The sequence below is a fragment of the Chiloscyllium punctatum genome, chromosome 11, assembly GCF_047496795.1.
Source record: "Chiloscyllium punctatum isolate Juve2018m chromosome 11, sChiPun1.3, whole genome shotgun sequence".
NCBI lineage: Eukaryota > Metazoa > Chordata > Chondrichthyes > Orectolobiformes > Hemiscylliidae > Chiloscyllium > Chiloscyllium punctatum.
Window position 1 is genome coordinate 111,304,600 of NC_092749.1, and position 23,902 is coordinate 111,328,501.

A 23,902-nucleotide genomic window follows, 5' to 3' on the forward strand; every position below is an offset into this window, starting at 1 on the left:
GTTCTGGACTCCCCCACCCCAGTGAAAAGACCTTGACTATTCACCCTTTCCGTGCCCCTCATGATTTTATGAACCTCTATAAGGTCATCCCTCAATCTCAGATGCTCCAGGGAAAACAGCTCCAGCCTATTCACCCTCTCCCTCTAGCTCAAAACCTCCAATCCTGGCAATATCCTTGTAGATCTTTTCTGATGGAGAAATAAAATTCATTTATTCAAAGAAAAAACATACCCTTTCCTGGGAGACAAATCTGGGACTCCTACAATCAGCAGAACAGTAAGAATAGTCATAGGTAAATGTTTTTAGCCGTTCTCGTCCAGAGTCTCCTGAACCTCCTTCTGGGATCTATTGGGAGGAGAGAAAAAGAATTCTCTGAAATGATCATATATTAACTTTTAAATTTTAATTGAATTTGAACATTTCAGCAACAACACTGCATTAAAAGGACACACACTTAATACCATCATGAACAGTTTTGAAGTTTACATGCGACATTCACAATGAGCCTACTGTAAGATGCTGCATAAATCTACTCAAAATTAAAGGCAAAATAAAGGACATGAATTTCAAAGCAAAGCACTTTTGACTGTAGTTCAATATGTGCACTAGGCACACATTTGTTGTAAGCTTGTACTAATCGGAATGCTATTTTCAAGGAGCTGTTGGTGTTAAACTCATGGTCAAATGTCCAAGAACTAATCTTTTAGGGTCAGGGATTTTGAAGGAAAGAGACAGCTAAGAAAAGAAAGGAGTAGGCAAGATAAAAGGGAGAATTAGGACTCTGAGGTCAAATGGTACTAAGATGGTGCACATGCTGATGAAATCTAGAATCACACCAATCACATGTGGAATCGTGCATATAAAACCTGGAGTTAACATATATTCCACTGGTTTGTAAATTATTTATTAATAATATTTAAAAGCAGCACAAGGCCCTTAGCTTTGTAAAGCCACACCAATATCACTATCTCTCTAAATGGGCTGATGCTTGCACTAGAAATCCCTAAGGTGAGTGAAGCACCTACATCCAGTCACTCTTTAGAGAAGTATGTCCCTGTTCTGCTTTTCCAACAGCTACCAAGCCTTCAAATTTGAGCAAGAATTATTTCAGGACAAAATTTTCTGATTTAAAGTGTTCGAACGTTTTATGATACACTAGTTCCTCAGTATAGTTTTCCAATTAGGCCAGTTTTAGAACCTTCCTTGTCTAGACTTTACGTAATATTCCACAAATCAAAAAAACTTAAAAGCAGCATGGTAGCAATTTGTATTTAAGAGAATCAAGTAGCTCTTATTAACAGAGCATATAAAACATTTGAACATAGGTGAGGAGCAAGCTGTTTTATAATTTTCCCATATTACTGCACGTGACAACTTTCACCATATACATAACTTAGCATGTAATGACTGCATACAATATTTAGAAAATTGCTACTAGTACATTGAGATAGAAGAGAAGGGTAAAATTTTCCTCTTTTTTGAAAAAGCTATTCACAAGATCTCTGCTGTTGGCCACTTTTTTTTTAAAAGGAGAAGACAGATGACACTGATTCCTAAATTAATGTGGTAATCTAAGTTCCAAGGGCAGATTCAACTAGCTTTAGAGCAATCCACTCACTGTTCCAAAGCTCTAGTTTGCTTTAACCAAACCAGTCACTCTAAAGCTAATACAGCTCATCCATATCAATACATCCAATGCACAACAACAGACATTTGTCATTACCATTTCCATCCCCTACTGAACCCCAGGAAGGGTTAGCAGATTTGCACAGGAAGCACTCTTGCATTTTTTTGCCCTTTACAAATAAAATGTTCTTTTTAAAATAAAAAGTCAATTCTAATAGGTGCAAAATACAAAAATGCTAGCTTTAAAAACTTAAGAGTAGATGATACATAATTAGCTGCTTTAAAAGAGCAATCAAATCAGATCACCACTTGCGATGAGGAAAATTGAGGTGCTGGCTCTGAAATGACAGAAAATTGTCTCCAAATGGTAGTTTCATAGAATCAGGTTTCCACAGAAACGCAGGCATGAATATCAAGACACTTCATAAGTAACAAGTGCATATCCGTAAACAATGTGGCCAATTTACAAATGCAAGCTGCAACTTCACCATCAGATCTCTGCATTTTCCAGTTATTAACTCACTGAGCTACTGCAACAAGATGACAATTTCCAAACAACATTGTCCAATTTATTCCATAAAATTGACTGAGAAATATCAAAGGGATAATTCTCAATACAGTAGCACACAGAGAGAGAGAGAGAGAGCTAATACTATTCTGAAATGTTATACCTTTAAGTTTGTGATTGCTGTTTTGTTTCCATCCATGTGTATGATACATTTGGCATCCAAATCTTTTTCTCTGCACAAAAAAAAATAATACATACAATTACATTTTTAAAAACTTTCAATCTAATAGGCTGTAGAAAGTCCATTATTAATTTTATTTATAAATATTTTAAGAAGCAACTATATAATTAAAATGCTCTTCAGGAATTATAGAGCAATGTATTTCACAGTTTATGCTGCAATTTCTTGTTAAAAATGGAGATAGATGAGACATGAACATATAAAGAAAAATCTTTACTTGTCCATAAACAATGATCTTTAACAAGAAATAATTTACAGAACAAATGGCTTTACGTTTGGCTATGTTCGCATCTTTCGGAATACAACCATCAATCCTCCTCTATCACTAATGCCAGGTTTCAATTAATCAGACTTTTTATTTTACTATTCTCACTCATTCTCTATTTTTCCACATTGGCGCCCTTGGTTACAATGCTATTACCGATTACATTTGCATCATATCCAAGTACAGTTTTGTCCAAACTACTTCTCATCATCCATTCCCTTCCGTGCTCATTAACCGACTACTGTGCAACCCTACTTGGGCTCACAACCCACTTTGCAAACTTTGACTCATAAATTAACACTGATTTCATCCCCTTCCTCATTCCACTTGACTCAATTCTCAAAATGCAGTTTTGTTGGAGGTGGGAGATAAACAAACACAAACCGATACAGTTATGGCATCACCACAGCTCCCACTAATCCATTCCTCACCATTAAAGTGCACAAAAAGAGATCAAAAACCTCATAATGATGCAAAGAATTAAATGTATTTGGTAGCTGATGCAAATATGTGAAAGAGCAGATAGGAAACATTTATTAATAAACTCTTTCGACTACCTTTAAAAAAACTGTATCAGCCACTGTACTATGGTTCAAGTTTTAAAATAATGGAATTAATTCGTGACAACCAAGGTTTGCTACAAAAAAAAGTTTGTTTTCAATCCCAATTCAGAAATTATCTGAGAGTTTCAGAAACTTATTGCTAGCCATGTGATCAAAGTCTGTGGAGATGAAATAATTAAAATGCTGTATATCCAGTGAACTCAAACTGGACTCTCCTCAGTAACAATGACATCAGCTGGCACAGAAACCAGTCTGTCTATTGAAGGCAGTAAGTGGTAGATCTACAAAAATCTATCCTATTTCATTTTTTAAAAATAAAAATGCAGTACAAAAAATAATTTTAGGTACAAAAAATTGTGAGAAACAATGAGAGCTGATGAATTGAAGACAGCTAGGATTCTGCTCATCTTCACCTCAATCTACCCTATGAGAACTCCCAATGAAAGCAAAATCCTGCAGATGCGAGAAATCTGAAACATAAAATGTTGGGGAAACTCAGCACATCCACTTTATATTTATTTCTCTTTCAGCACAATTAGCTACTGTTTTGTCTTTTGCACTGGACCTCAACAGAATCTGTTCCTCTAGCTCTTCCTTCATCGCTATCAGAAATATAAAAATCATTTTCCAATCCCTTCCAGTTCTGAAGGAGAGTCGTACTAGATTCAAAATGTTAACTTTGTTCCTCTCTTGACAGACGCTGCCAGACCTGGTGAGTTTCTCCAACATTTTCCGTGCTTGGAGTAAACTGGCTGGGTGAACAGAAACGCTGGTGTTTCACACTCTAGGATGCAACATACTGTAATGATAAATTTAAAAGTAACTGCTAGCTTAGATGTACAGCACGGAAACAGACCCTTCGGTCCAACCCATCCACGCCGACCACATATCCCAAACCAATCTAGTCCCACCTGCCAGCACCCGGCCCATATCTCTCCACCCTTCCTATTCATATACCCATCCAAATGCCTCTTAAATGTTGCAATTGTACCAGCCTCCACCACTTCCCTCTGGCAGCTAATTCCATACCCGTACCACCCTCTGTGTGAAAAAGTTGCCCCTTAAGTCTCTTTTATATCTTTCCCCTCTCACCCTTCTTGGAGTTATACAGTCACAAGGTTCCTACAGGCAGAGATTTGCAATATTCAATCAATTCCATGACAACTCAGGTAGGAAACATGCATTTGAGACTCTCCTGGTCATTTGTGAGATATTGAATAAGGCATGGATATGCAAGACCTGCACTCCCTTATCCCTGAAATCAAAGGATTAAATTGCTATCAGCATCCAAATACTGTAGGAGAAAAAGAAAGAACAGAGTGTAGTGTTAATTTAATACTTTGGAGTTTATGCTGAATTATTTTCCACTACCACCCTAAATAATTACCTTTACTGATTCACCAGCAAAAGCAAATGCAAATAACATTAAGCTTGACAAGAATTGCAGCAAGAATCCAAAATATCAATTTTTCCACATTCATAACAACACAAATATATTGAAGTATATTTTGGGCAAAATAAAAAAACAAAAATATCTCCGTCACCCATGTGCTTATTTTCTGCTCTCTGTTAGAACCGTTTTTGGAAATAAGTCCTGGGTTGCTTGTTTCTTCATTGGTTGAGTTCACATTTCCGTCACCCAGATTATCACTTTCAAAATTATAGAGAAATAATTACAAAATGAGAAAACAATTAGGGTAACAGTAATAAAATCAGCTCTTTTTTAAAAAAATTGCTAAACTGCTGTGCTCTGTGCTTGAATCACACTTTAAAGATATATGTTAAGGAGTTAATTTGGCACTTTGCCTCAACAAACTTTAGTGTTACTGCTGGCAGAATCTGGCAATCTAAAAATACATTAACAATACAAGCTTTGGTTCTACATCATTAAACTCATGTAGTATAAAATGGGTGTCAATATTCTCTCTTCTGCTTCACTTCAATGTCAGATTGAGCTGCAGCTCAGGATTCAGACTGCACTTGCATTTTAAGCAGCTTTATTAAGCATACAGTTTATAACATACACTACCATTCAAACTTAGTGTTTAACAAACAGGAGCAGGAGGAAGCCAGGAAACAGTGTCCACTCTGCCATTCTAGATCAGAGCCTATCATCTGAATTTAAAAGCAGGTGAAAAAAGTTGTATTATACTACATCACTGTTCCAACGACTGAAAAGGTCAAATTCAATTCTCACACAAGATTTTCATTAATATTCTGGAATCATTCATTATTTTGAAACTGATTAATAGCTTTAACCATCGGACAAGAGATAGTTAACACTCAATGCCCAATACAGTATGGACACAGTTCTCCTAACACAGCAATCAATTTTGTACCTTACTGCTGACAGAACACCTCATGCTGTACAGACTGAAGGCTGGGTTGTTAAATAGATTCCTGGTTGAGATAGACAGATTTTTAATTATTAAGGGAATCAAGGATTACAGAGAAAAGGCAGTAAAGTGGAGTTAAAGATTACCAGATCAGCCACAATCTCACTGAATTGCAGAGTAGATTCAATAGACCAAATGATGTACTTCTGATCTATGTCCAGTTTAGAGATTTAAAGGTTCAAGAGCATATTTCAGTGAAGTATAAAGACCAGTAAATGAAATATAGAAGGTAAACTTAGATACTACTTCAAAGTAAGCTAGGAATGTAGAATGAGAAGATAATAAATTTACTTCTCTGTAAATTTATAAGCACAAGTCTGGATGAATCACTTTTACTTTGATAAAGCATAAATCCATGAAGAGGCAACTGGAGAAATGCTCAAATCTCATGGATTCCAAGCTGAGAAAGTTAGGAATAAGCTTCAATAAACTGTTATCATCCTTGATTTTTTTTTTAAGTTCGTGTGAACAGAAATTGGTGAATTAGAATAATCAAGTTTGGAAATAAAGCGAAGGATGGAAGTTTCAGTAGCAGTTGACTCAGGTAGGGGCAGAATCAAATGATGTTACTGAGGTGGAAATGGTTGGTCATAGTCATGACATGGATGCGTTGGCAAAAGCTCACCTTACATTTAAAGATAATACAAGGGTCACAAAGCATTTGGCTCTGCCTCAGACAGTTGCCAGAGACAGAGAGAGACACAGTCTCTGGTGGAAGTAATGCCAGTGTCTTCAGTCTTCCCAATATTTAGCTGGAGGACCATCCTGCTCATCTAGAAATGGATGCTGGATAAGTGGCCCTATCACCCATCACTGCAGTATTCCCATTCACAGTATCCTATACATTCAGTCTGCAAACCATTTATTACAAATCCATGAAAAATCCACATGTTGGTTTGCACTTGCTTTGACAATCCAAAAAGTTGGCGAAGACAGAATGAAAATATACAATAATGTAAGTAAATACATTTTAAGTAGTGTCATGACCTTTGTCTTGTTCAAGTGTAACTTGATTCCTCATTCAGAGACTACTAGATCATATGTTCAGATATTTATGGCCTCAACCAACTACCTACCTTCCAACATCAAGAGCACATGCTATTCCTTTGCAACAGCATGTGAAATAAACGTGATAACATGGAATACAGAACTATTTTGACAACACATCAACAAGGGACTGAAATGCTCTCTGAAATACACACAACTTATTTTCAACATTACTACAGGATGAATGTTTAAATTCTGAATAACAGATTTCTAATTTATCAATTAATTTTGAACTTTTACTCAGGTTATGGGGGATCTGGTAAAGTTCTCAGGATTAACTGCACTTTCAACCAGTTCTCAGGTGCAACACAACAGAAAAGGCAACTTAAATTTTATAACCATTTTGGTTACTGTCAAGTGCGACCCAACAAATGCTAAATTTACAGTAATAACAGAAAGGCTGAGCATACTCAAATACTCAGAGGACCTGACCTGCTGCCAGTATTTCCCGCATTTTCTTTTATTTCACATTTCCAGCATCCATATTTCTGCATTATTGAACTTACAGATTCACAATGAAGCACTAGTAAAATCTGTAATATAAAACTTAGTTAATGAGCTCCCTGTTTTGCCTGTAAATCTTCACACAACCAGTTTCTCTTACACAGAGTATCAAACGCGATGCTGTAAGCTGGCTCTTGATCACTGATTTCGGTCAAATAGACTTTATGCCCAACATTTAATGATGTCATGTTATCCACTGATCAAAATTTCTTATTATTGGATTTAGTTTGTTGAATTGGCAAGAAGTATCTTTAGTAGTTTTTGGATAACAGAACAATAACACCAATAAACTACATAAACTGTAAAGAAGAAAAAAATTACATTCACTCCCTTGCAGTTGTTATGCCATTCAATTAGACCCTGACTGTTCTATCTGACGGACCACCCCAAATACCCTTAGCCAAAGAAAATTTATGCAACTCAAATTTTATGCTTCCAATTGCCTCCCCAACACCCGCCCGAACCTCAAACTAGAGGTGTGAAGACCATGTTCTAGATTTGCACTCCTCTGTTTAAAAGAAATGTTGCCTAACTTCATCCATGAGTCATCTCGCTCTACTTTTAAGGTGCTATTCTCTTGTTTAATCAAATTCTTCTGCATAGACTTTTGGCATTTGTACTACTCCACTTTGCGGTCTCTACAGAAATCGATGGAATGCGCAGATGTTGATACAATCCCAATATCTAATAATGTCTGCTTGCATCTTGATTTCTTAACTATTATTACAGAGCTGTTCTGTGTAACAGAACCATAAGTAATCTGATTTGAACGGATGACTGGAACAATAATAAAATTGTGTTAAAGTACACATTATACCCCTTTAAAAAATCAGAACTGGACTGAGTGTAAATCTTGCGCTTTTGTATAGAAAAGCTTCTGGGATCTGAGCCATTTTCTTAACTGACGAGCAGTATCAAGTAACATTCCAACCTGTTGGATCTATAGCAATCTAGACTGATAAAAGTATCAAGTGCTTATTGATAATATGATTAAACCCAGTGGTCAGTCATACATGATCTTTACTTCAGAGATCAAAAGGCCTGGAAAGATGTTTTTAAAAATTCATCTGCTGTGAGGATAATACGTACTGCATGAAAACGGAAGTCTGTTCTTAGCCATGTGCTCTATAAAAGGATGTGAAACTTAGCATCAGGGCACATCATTTGAACACAGGAACAAAGGAATAGATGTGCACAGAATCAGAGTTGTAAAGCATGGAAACAGATCATTCGGTCCAACTCATCTGCACCAACCAAACATCCTAATCTGACTTAGTCCTATTTGCCAGCATTTGGCCCATATCCCTCTAAACCTTTGCAGTTCACATACCCATCCGTAAGCCTTTTTAAAATGTTGTAACTGTACCCAATACTTGTATACAAAACCCAGAAAACTAGCACACATTTGCCCTGATATAATGCAGAGCCAGCACAACTTAGAGTTTAATAAGGCTCAAGTTTAATTTTTGATGACGTGCAGAATTTGAAAGATAATTGCAACTATGGCTCGCTTTTAGTAATCTATTTAAACCTTGGTTTCAACCACCTAAATGAAATAAATCAAAACAAAAGATCTCCACTTGATCTAAAGTATTGGGGTTATTTTGCTTAAAAGAAAAAAAAAACAAAAGTCACACAGCAAAGCCTCAGTGTAGTATCCTGGACATCAAACAGACTCATTTCACTTTGCTTCATAGCTTGGTCACCTGATTTACACGTCATGCTTGCCACAGCGTTGAAGTGCTGTACACTTCTGATGTGTCAATACAGCCATGGGAGGTGTTTCCCTGCAATTGACTTTGCACCTTTCAAATCAGCTGATGTACAAAACAAAATCAAAACAAAATCTCATAGAAATTCAGTAGTAGCTTACAAACCCTTCTGTTTTGTTCAGCAACTTCCCAAGGTAGAAGTCACCAGTATATATATTCATGTAGCATCTTTAAAAGTCACAATATATGCCACAACACCATACAGTAGTGCCACTTAGACAGATTTGGGTATGAGGATAGGCAATGAAAGCTGGATTATAAAAAACATCCCAAAATGAAGGAAGAGAGGGGAATGAGTTAACCCCAAACTAATGTGCAGACGACCAACTAATAGAACGAATAAGATTTTTCAGACATTGTCATCCTTTGCTATTGATGTGATGGCATTGATTTGTTTTTGTTTCTGCCTTGCTCTGAATAAACTGGCACTCCGCAAATAATCTGCATCTTCCTTTCCCACCGCTTCTCCCTCAGCATTCTGCTCTCGCCCTTATCTCATCTCCTCCTTATCCCCATCTCTCAGCTTTTCACCATTGCCTTATTCCCACTCTTCACCCCACCCCAGAGTGTCTGCCCTATCACCTTCCCCACTTGCTGATCTCTCCTCCACCAATCCCTTCCTCATTCACTAACCCAAACCCCTCTGTGTCTCTAAATTCCCTCAGTCACTGATCATACCCCCTATCATCTCTCAACCTGCCACTCCACCATCTCTTAAAACATACTCCCTCATAATCCCCTGCCTCAGCCTCTCATCTCCCTCAATCACTAACTCAGCCCGTCAACCCCCACCCCCCTCAACCACCACACCCTCCCTACCCACTCACAACCCGATATCCCCCTAAACCGTCTCACACCCCATTCCCCACCCCACATTCCAACCCCCTTCATGCCTGATCCCCTAAACCCCTCACACTCCCGATCCCCTCAACCCTGATCCCCAATCCCTTAAACCCGATCACCCACTCACCTCAGCTCTCCCTAAACCCCTCACCCTTGATCACCCACAACCCAGATCCCCCAATCCCCCACAGCCCAGATCCCCCTCACCCCTGATCACCCCCACGACCCAGATCCCCCAACCCCCCTCACCCCTGATCACCCCCACAACCCAGATCCCCCAACCCCCCTCACCCCTGATCACCCCACAACCCAGATCCCCCAACCCCCCTCACCCCTGATCACCCCCACAACCCAGATCCCCCAACCCCCCTCACCCCTGATCACCCCCACAACCCAGATCCCCCAACCCCCCTCACCCTTGATCACCCCCACAACCCAGATCCCCCTCACCCCTGATCACCCCACAACTCAGATCCCCCAACCCCCCTCACCCCTGATCACCCCCACAACCCAGATCCCCCAACCCCCCTCACCCCTGATCACCCCCACAACCCAGATCCCCCAACCCCCCTCACCCTTGATCACCCACAACTCAGATCCCTCACCCCTGATCACCCCCACAACCCAGATCCCCCAACCCCCCTCACCCCTGATCACCCCCAACCCCTGATGACCCCCTCACCTCAGATCCCCCTAAACCCTACCTCTAACCCTCACCCCCCCCCTCCATCTCACACCCCCCCCCCCCCCCCCGCCTTCTGGAAGATTCTCTGGGACACCGACCTCAGGTTCATGGGTCTCACTCTCACCGCCACCTTCACCGAGGCCATGGTTCCTCTTCCTGCTCCTCCCGGAGCCGCAGTTGTCTCCGTGTGTTTACACTGATGATGGGGGAGGGGTGGGGGGGGGTTGAGTTGCTCTGATCTCCCGGTCTCAGCAATGCCGCCGTTACCGGGCTGCCTCCTCCATGGAGCCCCCGGGGGGGGTTTCGAGAACGCGGCGACAAACGTCTTTACCGCGTCCGCCGAGGATCAAAACACCACGTGCCCACCCCTTAACACCCGCCCTCCCGCCCATCCCATTGGAACACGCCGTGGACCGATTGACGTGGGTTCTATCCAATCGGCGCTGCTGTCCTCTCCCGATGACGTTTAACGCCCCGCCCGTGCGTGTTGTTGGCGTGATGACGTTAAGTAATGGGACACCAAGGCAACACGTCGGCCGGGCTCGGAAACGCCCCTGCATGTTACTATGGTGCCCACTTTCGTCATGCGAGTAGGCCATTCAGCCCCTTAAGTCTGGTCTACCATTCACTGAGATCATGTTTGACTTGTGGCCAAACTGCATTTTACTGCTCATGGCCCTGAATATCTGTGCTCAGCAAAAATGTATATATCCTAGATTTATAATTAATAATGCATGCAGCATCCACTGCCATTGGTGGGAAGAGAGTTCCAAAATGTCAATCAGCCTTTGTGCTTCCTAACATCTCTTCTGAATGGTCTGGCCCTAATTCTAATTCTATGGCCCCTAGTTCTAGAATCCACAACCAATGGAAATTGTGTGTCCTGTCTTTTCCTGTCAATATCTTGAATGTTTTGGTAGGATCATCTCTTGACCGTCTAAATTTGTGTAACGTTTCCTCTTAAGTAAACTCATGAAGTCCTGGTATCATTCTTGTACACCTACTCACTCCAAGGTCAATATACCCTTTCTAATGAGGGTGGTCAACTGGATCTGGAAGTGTCACTGAGGCAGACTTAATTGAGACACTCAAAAGGACATTAGGTATGGATGGTTATTTGGATGAAAATAATGTTTCACAATACGGGGGAAAGGTGGGAAGTTGGCAAGAGGCAATGATGTTTGCTTAATGAGCTGTTGAAGTCACAATGTAACATTTCTGTGATCCCATGATTCTGTGAAAAGGTGACCTTGCTATTTTTAATTTCTCATAAATTAAAATGAAATGAAGTTAAGTTTGTTTGTTAAAGTTGGAATTAAAGTATTTCAAGTATAGGGATGATGTCCACCAGGGCCCCCGCCACGGTTACAGAAGGCCATCCCACTGCAATCAAAGCACCTCACTTCTGCACTACACAGCCGATGATGCGCACAGGCCACAGCCTATAGGCATGATGTGTACCTTGTCTTTGGGTTGGAATGACCCCATCCAACATGGGAAGAAAGGCTACAACCATTTATCATCCACATAGGCAAGGACACATGGTGTCCACTGGGCTGTACCTAGGCTACCGACCACCTGTTCTGTATTCTGATTCCTATACATCAAAATTCCTGCACTTTTTGACTCAAAATCCTGAAGGCACATCAAGTGTATTTCTGAGGGGTTTCCATGTGGCTGATATCTTTACTTAGCTCCTGAATGCAGTTCAGCTCGATACACAGCAACCCAGATTTTAAGTTTTTTAAAAATTTCCAACACTAACTCGCTCTCTGCAGAAATGAGCCTCTAGATTCTTAAGTGTTTGCTTTTGGAAAAGTGAGCCAAATGACAACCATTAACAATTATCATGTCATTAAGCAGATGCTTTCACTATTAATTACTGGGTTTTCACTTACTACAGTGGGTTTAATGTGAAATTAATGCAGAAACTTAATAATTTCATGCAAGTCAAGGAAATTTAAGAATTAAGATGATATTTACTGAAAGCTAATGGATCAATACCTCAGGTTCACATATTTTTCAGTTTGTTGTCCACCAAGAAGAATCTGTCCCTTGACTCTATTCTTCATTGCAGTAATGTGTGAATACATACTTGTTTGTATGACAAAGTTGTGGCTTTAAGTGGTGTGTTTTGTCTTGGTTTAATTTAGAAAGAAATTGGGGGACAGGTGGCAAGCAGTCAGTGAGCAGATAAACAACATGTGAAGTCTTGAGTGGTTTTTTAAATTTGTAACAATAGAAGCAGTCTGAATGGGTGTGGTCAAACTCTAACGAGGGTCTTTCGTTTAGCTTTCAGCAGTTGCTGTTGAGGTCTTGAAGAAGTGAAAGCCATTTTTTCTATCTCTCAGTTACTGCCAAAATCTGAGGGTACTCTGCCTGCTAGTGGAGTTGCATGTGAGACAATCTGTTTGCTGAATTTGCCTTTTTCCAAGGGTATGTTGATGGGGATGTTACTATATTGGAACAGTTAATCAGTAATAGTTACTTTTTGTTAATTCATTTATGGGATGACAGCGTCATTGGCCAGGTCAGCATTTATTTTCCAGAGGGCAGTTAAGAGCTAACATATTGCTGTGGGCCTGGAGTCATATGTAGGCAGACCAGGTAAGGATGGCAGACTTCCTTCCCTAAAGGACATTAGTAAACCAGATGGGTTTTTTCAACAATCAGCAATGGATTTATTGTCATCATTAGACTTCTCATTCCAGATTTTTATTGGATTCAAATTCTATCACCTGCTAAATGCAGGACTCAAACCCTGGTCCCCAGAACACAGCCCCCACCACCCCTGACCCAGGGTTGCACGTGGCTCAGTGGTTAGCACTGCTGCCTCACAATGCCAGGGACCCGGGTTCAATTCCCACCTTGGGCAACTGTCTGTGTGGAGTGTGCACGTTTCCCCCCTCTGTCCGTGTGGGTTTCCTCCCACACTCCAAAGATGTGCAAGTCAGGTGAATTGGCCATGCTAAATTGCCCAAAGTGTTAGGTGCATTAGTCAGGGTTAAATGTAAGGGGGTGGACTATCTTCAGAGGGTCAGTGTGGGCTTGTTGGGCCAAATGGCTTGTAGGGAATCTAATCTAATCTAAACATTTCCTAGTCTCTGGATTAACAATCCAGCAATAATACCATTAGGCCAGCACATCTCTGTATCTATTATTCTGTTATGCTTTTCAGTAGAGTTAAGTTAAATTATTTCAATTTATTCTCTTGTTTGTTGTATTTTAACTATAGTGGATGAATAAAGTGTAGGTAAAAACAATGACTGCAAATGCTGAAAATCAAATACTGGATTAGTGGTGCTGGAAGAGCACAGCAGTTCAGGCAGCATCCAACGAGCTGCTCGTTGGATGCTGCCTGAACTGCTGTGCTCTTCCAGCACCACTAATCCAGTAGATGAATAAAGTGTGTTTTGCTTTAAATCCGGTAGTTTGACCAACTGAATTGCATCTGGAACATAACACCTTTCATTTATCTTTAAAATAAGAAAAGGTTAGGGTCTAGAAATCTTCTGAATATCTTAAGGCAGTTTGGCCTGGTCCATAAATCAAGAAGCATAGTAGGTAAGGTGGATGAACTGAGGGCTTGAATTAGTACCTGGAAGCATGATGTTATTGCTATTACTGAGACTTGGTTGAGGGAAGGGCATGATTGGCAGCTAAACATCCCAGGATATAGATGCTTCAGGTGAGGTAGAGTGGGCAGTCAAAGGGGTGGAGGAATTTCATTACTGGTCAAAGAAGATATCACAGCTGTGCTGAAGCACGGCAATTTGGAAGACTCGAGCAGTGAGGCAATATGGCTAGAGCTCAAAAATAGGAAGGATGCAGTAACAATATTGGGGCTGTACTACAAGCATCCCAACAGCCAGCATGAGATAGCGATGCAAATATGTAAACAGATTATGGAAAGATGTAGGAGTAACAGGATGGTGGTGACAGGAGATTTTAATTTTCCCAGCATTGACTTAGTGTTAGCGGTCTGGATGGAGCAGAAATTGTAAGGAGCATCCAGGAGGGTTTTCTAGAGCAGTAAGTAAATAGTCCAACTCTGGTAGGGGCCACACTGGATTTGATGTTGGGAAATGAGGCCGACAGGTGGTTGATGTTTCAGTAGAGGATTACTTGGGAATAGTGATCACAATTCCATAAGTTTTAGAATACTCATGGACAAAGATGAGAGTGGTCCGAAAGGAAGAGTGCTAAATTGGGGGAAGACCAACTATAGCAAAATTCGACAGGAACTGGGGAATGTAGATTGGGAGCAGCTGTTTGAAGGTAAATCCATATTCAGTATGTGAGAGGCTTTTAAAGGAAGGTTGATTAGAGTTCAGGAGAGGTATGTTCCTGTGAAAATAAGGGATCGAAATGGCAAAGTTAGGGAACCGTGGATGACAGGTGAAATTGTGAGACTAGCTTAGAGGAAAAAGGAAGCATACATAAGGTCTAGGCAACTGAAGACAGACAAAGCTTTGGAAGAATATCGGGAATGTAAGACCAATCTGAAATGAAGAATTAAGAGGGCTAAAAGGGGTCATGAGATATCTTTAGCAAACAGGGTTAAGGAAAATCCCAAAGCCTTTTTCTCATATATAAGGCACAAGATGATAACTGGGGAAAGGGTCGGCCCACTCAAGGACATAGGAGGGAAGTTATGCGTGGAGTCAGAGAAGATGGGTGTGATTCTTAACAAGTACTTTGCATTGGTATTCACCAAGGAGAGGGACATGACAGATGTTGAGGTTAGGGATAGATCGTTGAGAGGTATAGACAGGATGGATAACAAGAAGCATTTTTCCAGAGTGTGGAACTCAATTATGAAGGGTCATGAGTTCAAAGTGAGAGGGGAAATGTTTAGGGGAGATATGCATGGAAAGTTCTTTACACAGAGGGTGGTGGGGGCCTGGAACATGTTGCCAGCAGAGGTGGTAGAGGCGGGCACAATAGCGTCATTTAAGAGATGTGTCTAGACAGATACATGAATGAGCAGGGAGTAGAGGGATACAGATCCTTGGAAAATAGGTGACAGGTTTAGACAGACGATCTGGATCGGTGCAGGCTTGGAGGGCCAAAGGGCCTGTTCCTGTGCTGTAATTTTCTTTGTTCTTAACAATTACCTTTTCTCTTTCAAAACTAGAGTCGTGGGCAGTTTTAATACGATTTCCACTGATCTAACTCTGTTCGGTTGATGCTACTCTGCACTGCTATTAATCAAATATTTGACTAGCTACTGATTCTTCATTCACTACTTGTACAACTAAGTTGCTTTCTCTTGTCTCGTTTCTCACTGTTCTTCCCAAAATTCAGGTCTAAATGTGTCTGTCAGTCGAGGTTAACTGTGACTGAAGTAATTCAGCAGAGTTGAATTTGTATCCTTAAGGCAACGCAAGTTTGACTGTAATTCCTACAGACTGGAATAACCAATTCCAATAAAGAGTGTACCACACAGATCTGATTATACACTGGAGGTGAGGAAGTTGTCATGTATCATTAAGATTTGTCATGGATGGCTAAAGGCTCCAGAGGTGCGTAATAATATCTCTCAATAGGTTGATTAGAAATATCCGCTAAACTCATTGGAAAACATTCATTCATGTTCCGAACTTCACTCATTTAATCAAGAGAAATTAATTGGCAAGTCATGATGTTATTTATCATCAGGTACACTAACATTTTCTTGCTTTTGACTCTGGTTAATTTGACTCTGGAGCCACAGTTGTGTATTTGAATAATTGCTAATCTTAAACTTCCAAAATTCAGAACCCCCAGGCCCTCAACAATCCAGAGAGGTAAAGGGGAAAGTCCTTTTTGATCTGATATCAGAAATGACATGAGCATATAATTGAATGCTGAAGGACAATCAGTGGAAGTAATTGTTAAGGTGCCTGTCCCTGCTTTGAATTTGCAGTTGATTACATTTGCATTTGGCAGCCTTAGGAAATGCAGTTGGCCATTTAACAGAGCTGCAATTATACGATAGCGATGGTGGTTATAAAAAGACTTTGCCAAGACGTGTTTTGAGTTATGAAAGCAACACTTGATGCAGCGTCGAGAGGAATGTGTTTCTCTGCAGCTCTCATTTCAGTGGGAATAACAGTGCAACTGTATTAGCGTCTGGTTCTGCCTCAGGAATTTATAAACAAATATTTACCTGGGAATTGTACAGAAGCTTTTTTGAAATGAACTAAAGGGCAATAGAATTAAGATCCAACAGATTACTTCCAGCTTTGAGGAAATATCATAACTCTTTTAGCTATGCATTACCATTTAATTTTCCAGATTTTTTTCCGAGATTTTAGATGGAGCAATTCCTGTGCTTGCTTGTATGCAGAAGGAAACTGCCACTACTACTCCTTCCTTGACTTAGTCTAAGAACCTGAGAGTGTGGTGCTGGAAAAGCACAGCCAGTCAGACAGTATCTGAGGAGCAGGAGAATCGATGTTTCGGGCATAAGCTGCTCATCAGGAATGAGACTTGTGGGTCGGGGGTGGGGGGGATGGCGGGTGGGAGAGCTGAGAGATAAATGGGAGGGGGGTTGGGGTTGGCAGTAGAGGTAGCTGAGAATGCGATAAGCCCCCACCAACCCCCCCCCCCATTTCCCATTTATCTCTCAGCTCCCCCCAGCCCACAAGCCTAATTCCTGATGAAGGGCTCATGCCCGAAATGTCGATTTGCCTGCTCTTTGGATGCTGCCTGACCTGCTGTGCTTTTCCAGCACCACATTCTCAACTCTGATCTCCAGCATCTGCAGCCCTCATTTTCTCTTAGTCTAAGCAGCTGTTCAGTTTGAAATGCCACAGGATCAACTACTTGTGAGTCTTAACTAGAAGTGGCTCTTGTCACCATCGAGTTAGACATTGTTGCGAAGGCGATGAAGAGTCCCTCATCTTTGATGGTTTCCATTGCCCTTTGCTTGTAGATTATTCAACTGGAAACATGGGTGGCTTACTGATGGTAGTTAATTGATAGAAAAAAAAAGTACCATGGCTGATTTAGTGATGAGAAAAAAGGTGTTTACTTATGTGTAAGAGCATTTCTGGAAATTAAAAAAAAGTAATAAGGAAAAAAAAGAGGAAAGAAGATGAATTTCACCTGTGAATATAGGTCTGTACTCTCAAGTTCCACCTGATCCAGACATGAGACATAATGCATCTGATAATTTCTGAAAATGTATAGGTCTGCACTCTTTGCGGTCCCAAAATGTTCTAATAAGATCATTGGAAATTGGAATAGGAATAGGCTGTTCAGCTCCTCAAGCCTGCTTCACCATTCATTAGGGCCATGACTGATCTGACACTACTCATGTCCACGTTCCTGCCCTTTCTGCACTATCTCCACCCAGTGTGACATAGAATCATACAGCACAGAAACAGATCCTTCGGTCCAACCAGTCCATGCTGACCACAGTCCCCAACTGAACTAGTTCCACCTGCCTGTGCTTGGCCCATATCCCTCCAAACATTTCTTATTCATGTACTTATCTAAGTCTTTTAAATGTTATAACTATACCTGCATTCATCATTTTCTCCAGCAGTTGATTCCATACAAGAACCAGTCTCTATATAAAAGAACTGTCCGCATGTCTTTTTAAAATCTTTCTCCTCACCTTAAAAACGTGCCCCCTAGTCTTGAAATCCCCCACCCTATTCACCTTATCTGTGCCCCTCATGATTTTATAAACCTCTTTAAGGTCACCCCTCAACCCCTGATCCTCCAATTAAAAAGGTCCCAGTCTACCCTTATAAGGCAAAAACAAGGGCTGTAGATGCTGGAAACCAGAGTCTAGACTAGAGTGGTGCTGGAAAAGCGCAGCAGTTCAGGCAGCATCTGAGGAGCAGGAAAATCGGCGTTTCAGGCAAAAGCCCTTCATCAGCACTGCTGTGCTTTTCCAGCACCACTCTAGTCTAGCATCTCCTTATAACTCAAGCCCTCCATTCCTGTTAAATATCATGTTAAATTTCTTCTGAACTAATCAAATTGGATGGAGCAACATGCAGTGTCCAACATTAATCCTTTCAGAACCATTACCTAATGCAACACCTCCCTGAATTATGAGTTAATTCCTTGGAAACATAAGCAAATAAGGATCATTTGGGGCTTATTTAACTGCTTTCAAAGATGTACGTTTTCTTCAATTTAGAAATGCATTTTCATTTTTGAAATTGATGGGAGACACATTTGACCTTAACTCAGTAGACAGTCTGACCACTGTCAGAGAGGGAAAGGATTTTCAATAATTCAGGAGTGTTAGGATAATTATGGCACTCAATGTCACCTACTTGTAAATGTTCTTTTAAATGTAACAAAGCTAAATGTTTGCATGGTTATAATTGAGATTTTACAGAAAGTTGGACGAACTTTAAATGCGTCTCCAAAACTAAATTACACCTTTGAAGACATTCCTTTCCACTTGATACTCTTTATACGACTTGTCACATGTTTTTAAGAATTACGTTTATAAGATTTACGAGTGTAAATCATATAAAATTCACACATATAAGATTTGACAAATCTTCTGCTGGTTAATAAGAATATGTACTTCCTCGTGGTGTTAGTAACTTGGACAGCAGCTCAAAAAATCCTGGCACTGAAAAATCTGAAACAGATTTTGTTTGTTACGACACAGCAGTGAACCCCTCTGTTAATTAAACCAAACACCCAGAAAAGCCTCATAATCCATTAAAGTATGAGTGACAGAGGACTCCCTAAATTCCACTATCTAAAGAAAAAAAAATCAGTTTTATTTTTTAACTTTAAAAGTGAACATTAAACAGCAACTGTTTACAACTCTAAGCCTCCTTTCTCTTAAAAGTTTGTTATCTACCTCCAATTCTATAACAATATACTGATCCAATGAAAGCTCTTATTAAATTACTCATCTTAATTTTCAAAGCCACACAGCAGCTGACTTCTTTCAGCTGAAGATCTTCCTGGATTGTCTTTGGTCTTTTGATGCAAAGATGTTTCATATGAGAAAGGTACTTTTGTTAGAGTGTTTTTTCTGGCAGTTACTCTGTCAATGGCAGTTGGTCACTCTCTCTGGCTAACTCTCAAAATGCTGGCTTCTTTATACCCCAAACATTGGATCGTCTCATTGGTTCGATGTCGTCCAAATCTGTAAATTCAAATTCAATTGGATTTTAGTATCCTGGGCCTAATTTAAACTGATGGGTTAAATTCGAACTGTTGTGAAGACAGAGCGGCACGGTGGCTCAGTGGTTAGCACTGCTGCCTCACAGCGCCAGGGACCGGGTTCAATTCCTGCCTTGGGTGACTGTGCAAACTCCATGCAGACATTCTCCCCGTTTCTATACGGGTTTCCTCCGGGTGCTCCAGTTTCCTCCCACAATCCAAAGATGTGCAGGTCAGGTGAATTGACCATGCCAAATTGCCATAGTGTCAAGTGCATTAGTTAGAGGTGGGGGAAAGGGTCTAGATGGGATACTCTTCGGAGGGTCAGTGTGGACTACTTGGGCCAAATGGCCTGATTCAATACTGTAGGAAATCTAATCTAATCATAGCAACCGAAGCTCCGGTATTTGTTTCACAGCCGAATGTTACACTCTGAGACTGCTTGTCAGTCAAATGACAGGTGCCTGCAAGCTCTCAATGCAAAACAGCTTTCACTCTCTCTTAAAGGTACAGTACACACTTTTAACTTCATGACAGTGTTGCATTATTTTTTAGACTGAATAGTGCTGGAGATTTGGAACCTTTATACAAGGTCTACCTTGTTAGCTAGTTAATGTTAATAATAAAGTGACAAAGTAAATAATGGAGAAGGAAATAGGGTGAATGAGAATTAAAATCTAATAACAAAGAAGTAAAGAGCAGGAAAGAAGAATTTAATTAAGAAAGAAATAGAAAGGAAAGTGGAATTAGAAACAAAATGATGGCAAGATAAACAACTCCAGGATAGATTTATTACTGTAGGAGAGAAGCTATTGCCTTTCAGCTCCTTTTTCAATTTGAGGTTTTGGTGGGATGTAGGCATCACTGGGAAGACTGGTCTTTGCTGCCCTTTGTTACTTACCTTCAAAATGACTGACTTTCTAGGCCATATCAGACACTCATTAAGAATTACCCACTGTGTCATTTTGGGTCCAGAGTCACATGTCAGCCAGACCAGAGAAGAATGACAGATTTATTTCCCTACAGTCTCAGGGAAGTCTTACCCCAACTGTAAAATTGGCTGGTGAGACCACATCTGGAGCACTGATGGCAGCTTTGGTCTACTTGTTTAAGGAAAGATATTGGAGGCAGTTCAGAGAAGGTTCACTAGGATGATCCCCGGTATGGAGGGATTGTCTTATGAGAGAAGGTTAAACAGGTTGGGACTTTACAAACAGGAGTTTAGAAGAATGAGGCATCTCATTGAAACATACAGGATTGTTATGTGGCTTGACAGGATCAATGCTGAGAGGATGTTTTCCCTAGGACCTGAGGGCAGAGTCTCAGAATAAAGGGGCACCAATTTCAGACTGAGAGGGGGAGGAATTTCTTCTGAGGGTTAGGAGTCTTTGGAGCTCCTTGCCACAGAGAGAGCTGTGGGGGTAAAGTCCTTGTATATATATTTATGACTGAGATAGATAGTTTATCGGTAGGGGAATCAAGGGTTACAGGGAAAGGATTGGAAAGTAGATGTGAGGTGTGCCAGATTATCCGTGATCTTATTGAGTGGTGGAGAAGGTTCAGGAGATGAATGATCTACTGCTGTTCCTTATGGTGTTATAGCACATTAGTGAGCCAGTTATGTCATTCTACAGCAGTCAACGACAGTTTACCCATACTTTATCTGCCAGATTTATGATTTGAATTGATTGATTTGAACCCAAGTTCTCAGAACATTCAGCTAATGATGTTAATCACTATAATGCAGCTTCAGCCTCAAAGATAGTGTTTCATTTCTGGACCATAAAATCGCATCATTAACTGTGTCCTTACGTCAGCAAATATACTCGACAGCAATCTGAAATGTGGTAATGGCAAAGCACAGCAGGTCAGGCGGCATCCGAGGAGCAGAAGATTCGATGTTTCAGGCATAAACTCTTCATCAGGAATGCCCGAAACGTCGATTCTCCTACTCCTTGGATGCTGCCTGACCTGCCGTGCTTTTCCAGCACTACATTCCTGACTCTGATCTCCAGCAACTGCAGTCCTCACTTTCTCCGACAGTAATCTGAACTCAAGTTCATGCCTAAAATCCAGACACTTTTTGAAAATGAAGAGGTTGACGAAGGGGTTCTATTCTCTGGAGGCGAACAGCAGACAGTACAAATCAACCAGCAGCTTCTGGTGATTATTCTGCTTGTCACAAGTTTCTCTTTTTTCAAAAAAGATAACGCAGTAATAGAAGCAGGCTTGGACACATAGTTATTTCTTGAGCAGTGTTTGACCCCATGACAGCCAACAGGTAATTATTTGCGTAGTCATAGAATTTTACAGCATGGAGACTGACCCTTTGATCCAACTCTTCCATGCTGACCACATATTCTAAATTAATCTAGTCCCATCTGCCAGCACTTGGCCCATTTTCCTCTAAACCTTTCCTATTCATACACCCATTCAGATACCTTTTAAATGTTGTAATTGTACCAGCTTCCACCCTCTGGCAGTTCATTCCATACACACACCACCCTATACATGAAAAAGTTACCCTCAGATCCCTTTTAAATCGTTCCCCTCTCAGCTTAAACCTCTGCCCTCTAGTTCTGGACTTCCCCCCACCATCCCAGGGAAATTACCTTGTCTATTCACCCTATCCATGCCCCTCATGATTTTATAAACCTCTATAAGGTCACCCCTCAGCCTCCGACGGCCCAGCCTATTCAGCCTCTCCCTATAACTCAAACCCTCTAACCCTGGCAACATCCTTGTAAATCTTTTCTGCACCCTTTCAAGTTTCACAACATCTTTCCTATAGCAGGGAGACCATCATTTTCTTGATGCTTTTAGTTTGTGAGGTATTTTTGTATTTAGCTTCAGTGTTAGCACATGAAAGCAGTACATAGTGAATTTTTAAATGCAAGAATTGATGGATCTAATGTGATAATGTAAAATGCCTGACCTTCAACTTTTTAGGAGGTTTTAAAGCCCTTTCAAGAGAAAAAAATTACCACTGGACTGCTTCAATGACATATGTTTTGGGGCCCAGAGACAAAACCATTTTATTTTAAAGAAACTCAGTTCAATATGATCCTTTGATGGAACAGAAAGATATCCCTGCAGAAATTACAAGCTGTGGAAACTTGTAATGAAGTAACAGCACAGAATTTGCAGTACCAGAGCAAGACTCATAGTACTAACCATTACTTCTGATGAAATTGGACAGCAGCAGAGGAAATCCACACACGTACAGTTAAAAGCTGAAACCCAGAAGGTGCTTTGTGTGATATACTTGCAGGCTGCAGTGTTGCAATCTTCACCGGGACAATCTGCACGCAGAGATCACTGTGCTGTGTGAACGTAGACTAATTACCCACCACTTTCAGACTAAAGTCAGAGGTTAGACCATGTTGTGTCAGGAATAACTAAGTTTTTGCCAGTGCAATAAGAGCTAATTATCACCGAGTAACATCTCTGGCCCTGGAAATGCTAACTTTGCCAAATTGGAGTCTCATTCATCCGAAGAAAATAATATCGCTGAATTTTAAAATAATTAAAATGTAAATGATTTTAAATAGCTTTTCTGTTTTTCTCTTTCACATCTGTCCATTTAAGCCAATTTTAATGGTAATTTAAATGCCATTTATATTCCTTCTATTTTTTAAGCTTCCAGCATTCCAGCCTACATTCCTCAATGAGAATTCTTCAAAGTGCTTGGTTGATGAGCCTATCTGCTACATCTCTTAATCACAGAAACCACAGACCCTCTGGGTAAGGTGCCTTCTTCATACAGATGTTGGGAAGTGTCTCTTTGCAAATCCCAAAATAATCTGTCAGCACTGGTATATCAGTGAACTTTGACAACAGTTCACTACAAAATCCAGATTTTCGTACTGTTAACAAAAGATTAGCTCAATTGTCAGAGATTTTAAACAAATTATTCATTTCTCATTGTTTTTAATTCAACTTAAGCCAGAAAATAATGGAGATACATGTGCACGTGTTATGCGTAGGTTAATACATGGGATAATGAGGTGGCACAGTGGCTCAGTGGTTAGCACTGCTTTCCCACAGCGCGAGGGCCCACTGATAAATTCAACCTTCAGACAACTGTCTGTATGGTGTTTGTACATTCTCCCTGTGCCAATGTAGGTTTCCTCCCCCAGTACAAAGATGTGCAGGTTAGGTAGATAGGCCATGCTAAATTGACCAGGTAAATGCAGGTTAGGTGAATTAGCCATGGGGAATGTAAGTTTACAGGGATGGGGTGGGTCTGGGTGGGATGCTGCTCGGAGAGTCAGTGCGGAGTTGATGGGCTGAACTGCCTGCTTCCAAACTGTCGGGATT

At 40.7% G+C, this 23,902-nt stretch overlaps 1 protein-coding gene across 2 annotated transcripts in view; it reads right to left on the reverse strand.

Moving 5' to 3' along the window:
• kif16ba (kinesin family member 16Ba) overlaps positions 1 to 10,799 on the reverse strand; it is a 133,120-nt gene extending 122,321 nt beyond the window's left edge. For both annotated transcript variants that reach the window (XM_072581525.1, XM_072581524.1), the window contains exons 1-3: positions 10,549 to 10,799; positions 2,298 to 2,367; positions 232 to 345 (exon numbers count right to left, since the gene is read on the reverse strand). In XM_072581525.1, the coding sequence (XP_072437626.1) occupies positions 232 to 345; positions 2,298 to 2,367; positions 10,549 to 10,595 (231 nt within the window). In that variant the 5' untranslated portion in view covers positions 10,596 to 10,799. The remainder of the gene's footprint in view (positions 1 to 231; positions 346 to 2,297; positions 2,368 to 10,548) is intronic.
• Between the last annotated feature and the right edge of the window lie 13,103 nt (positions 10,800 to 23,902).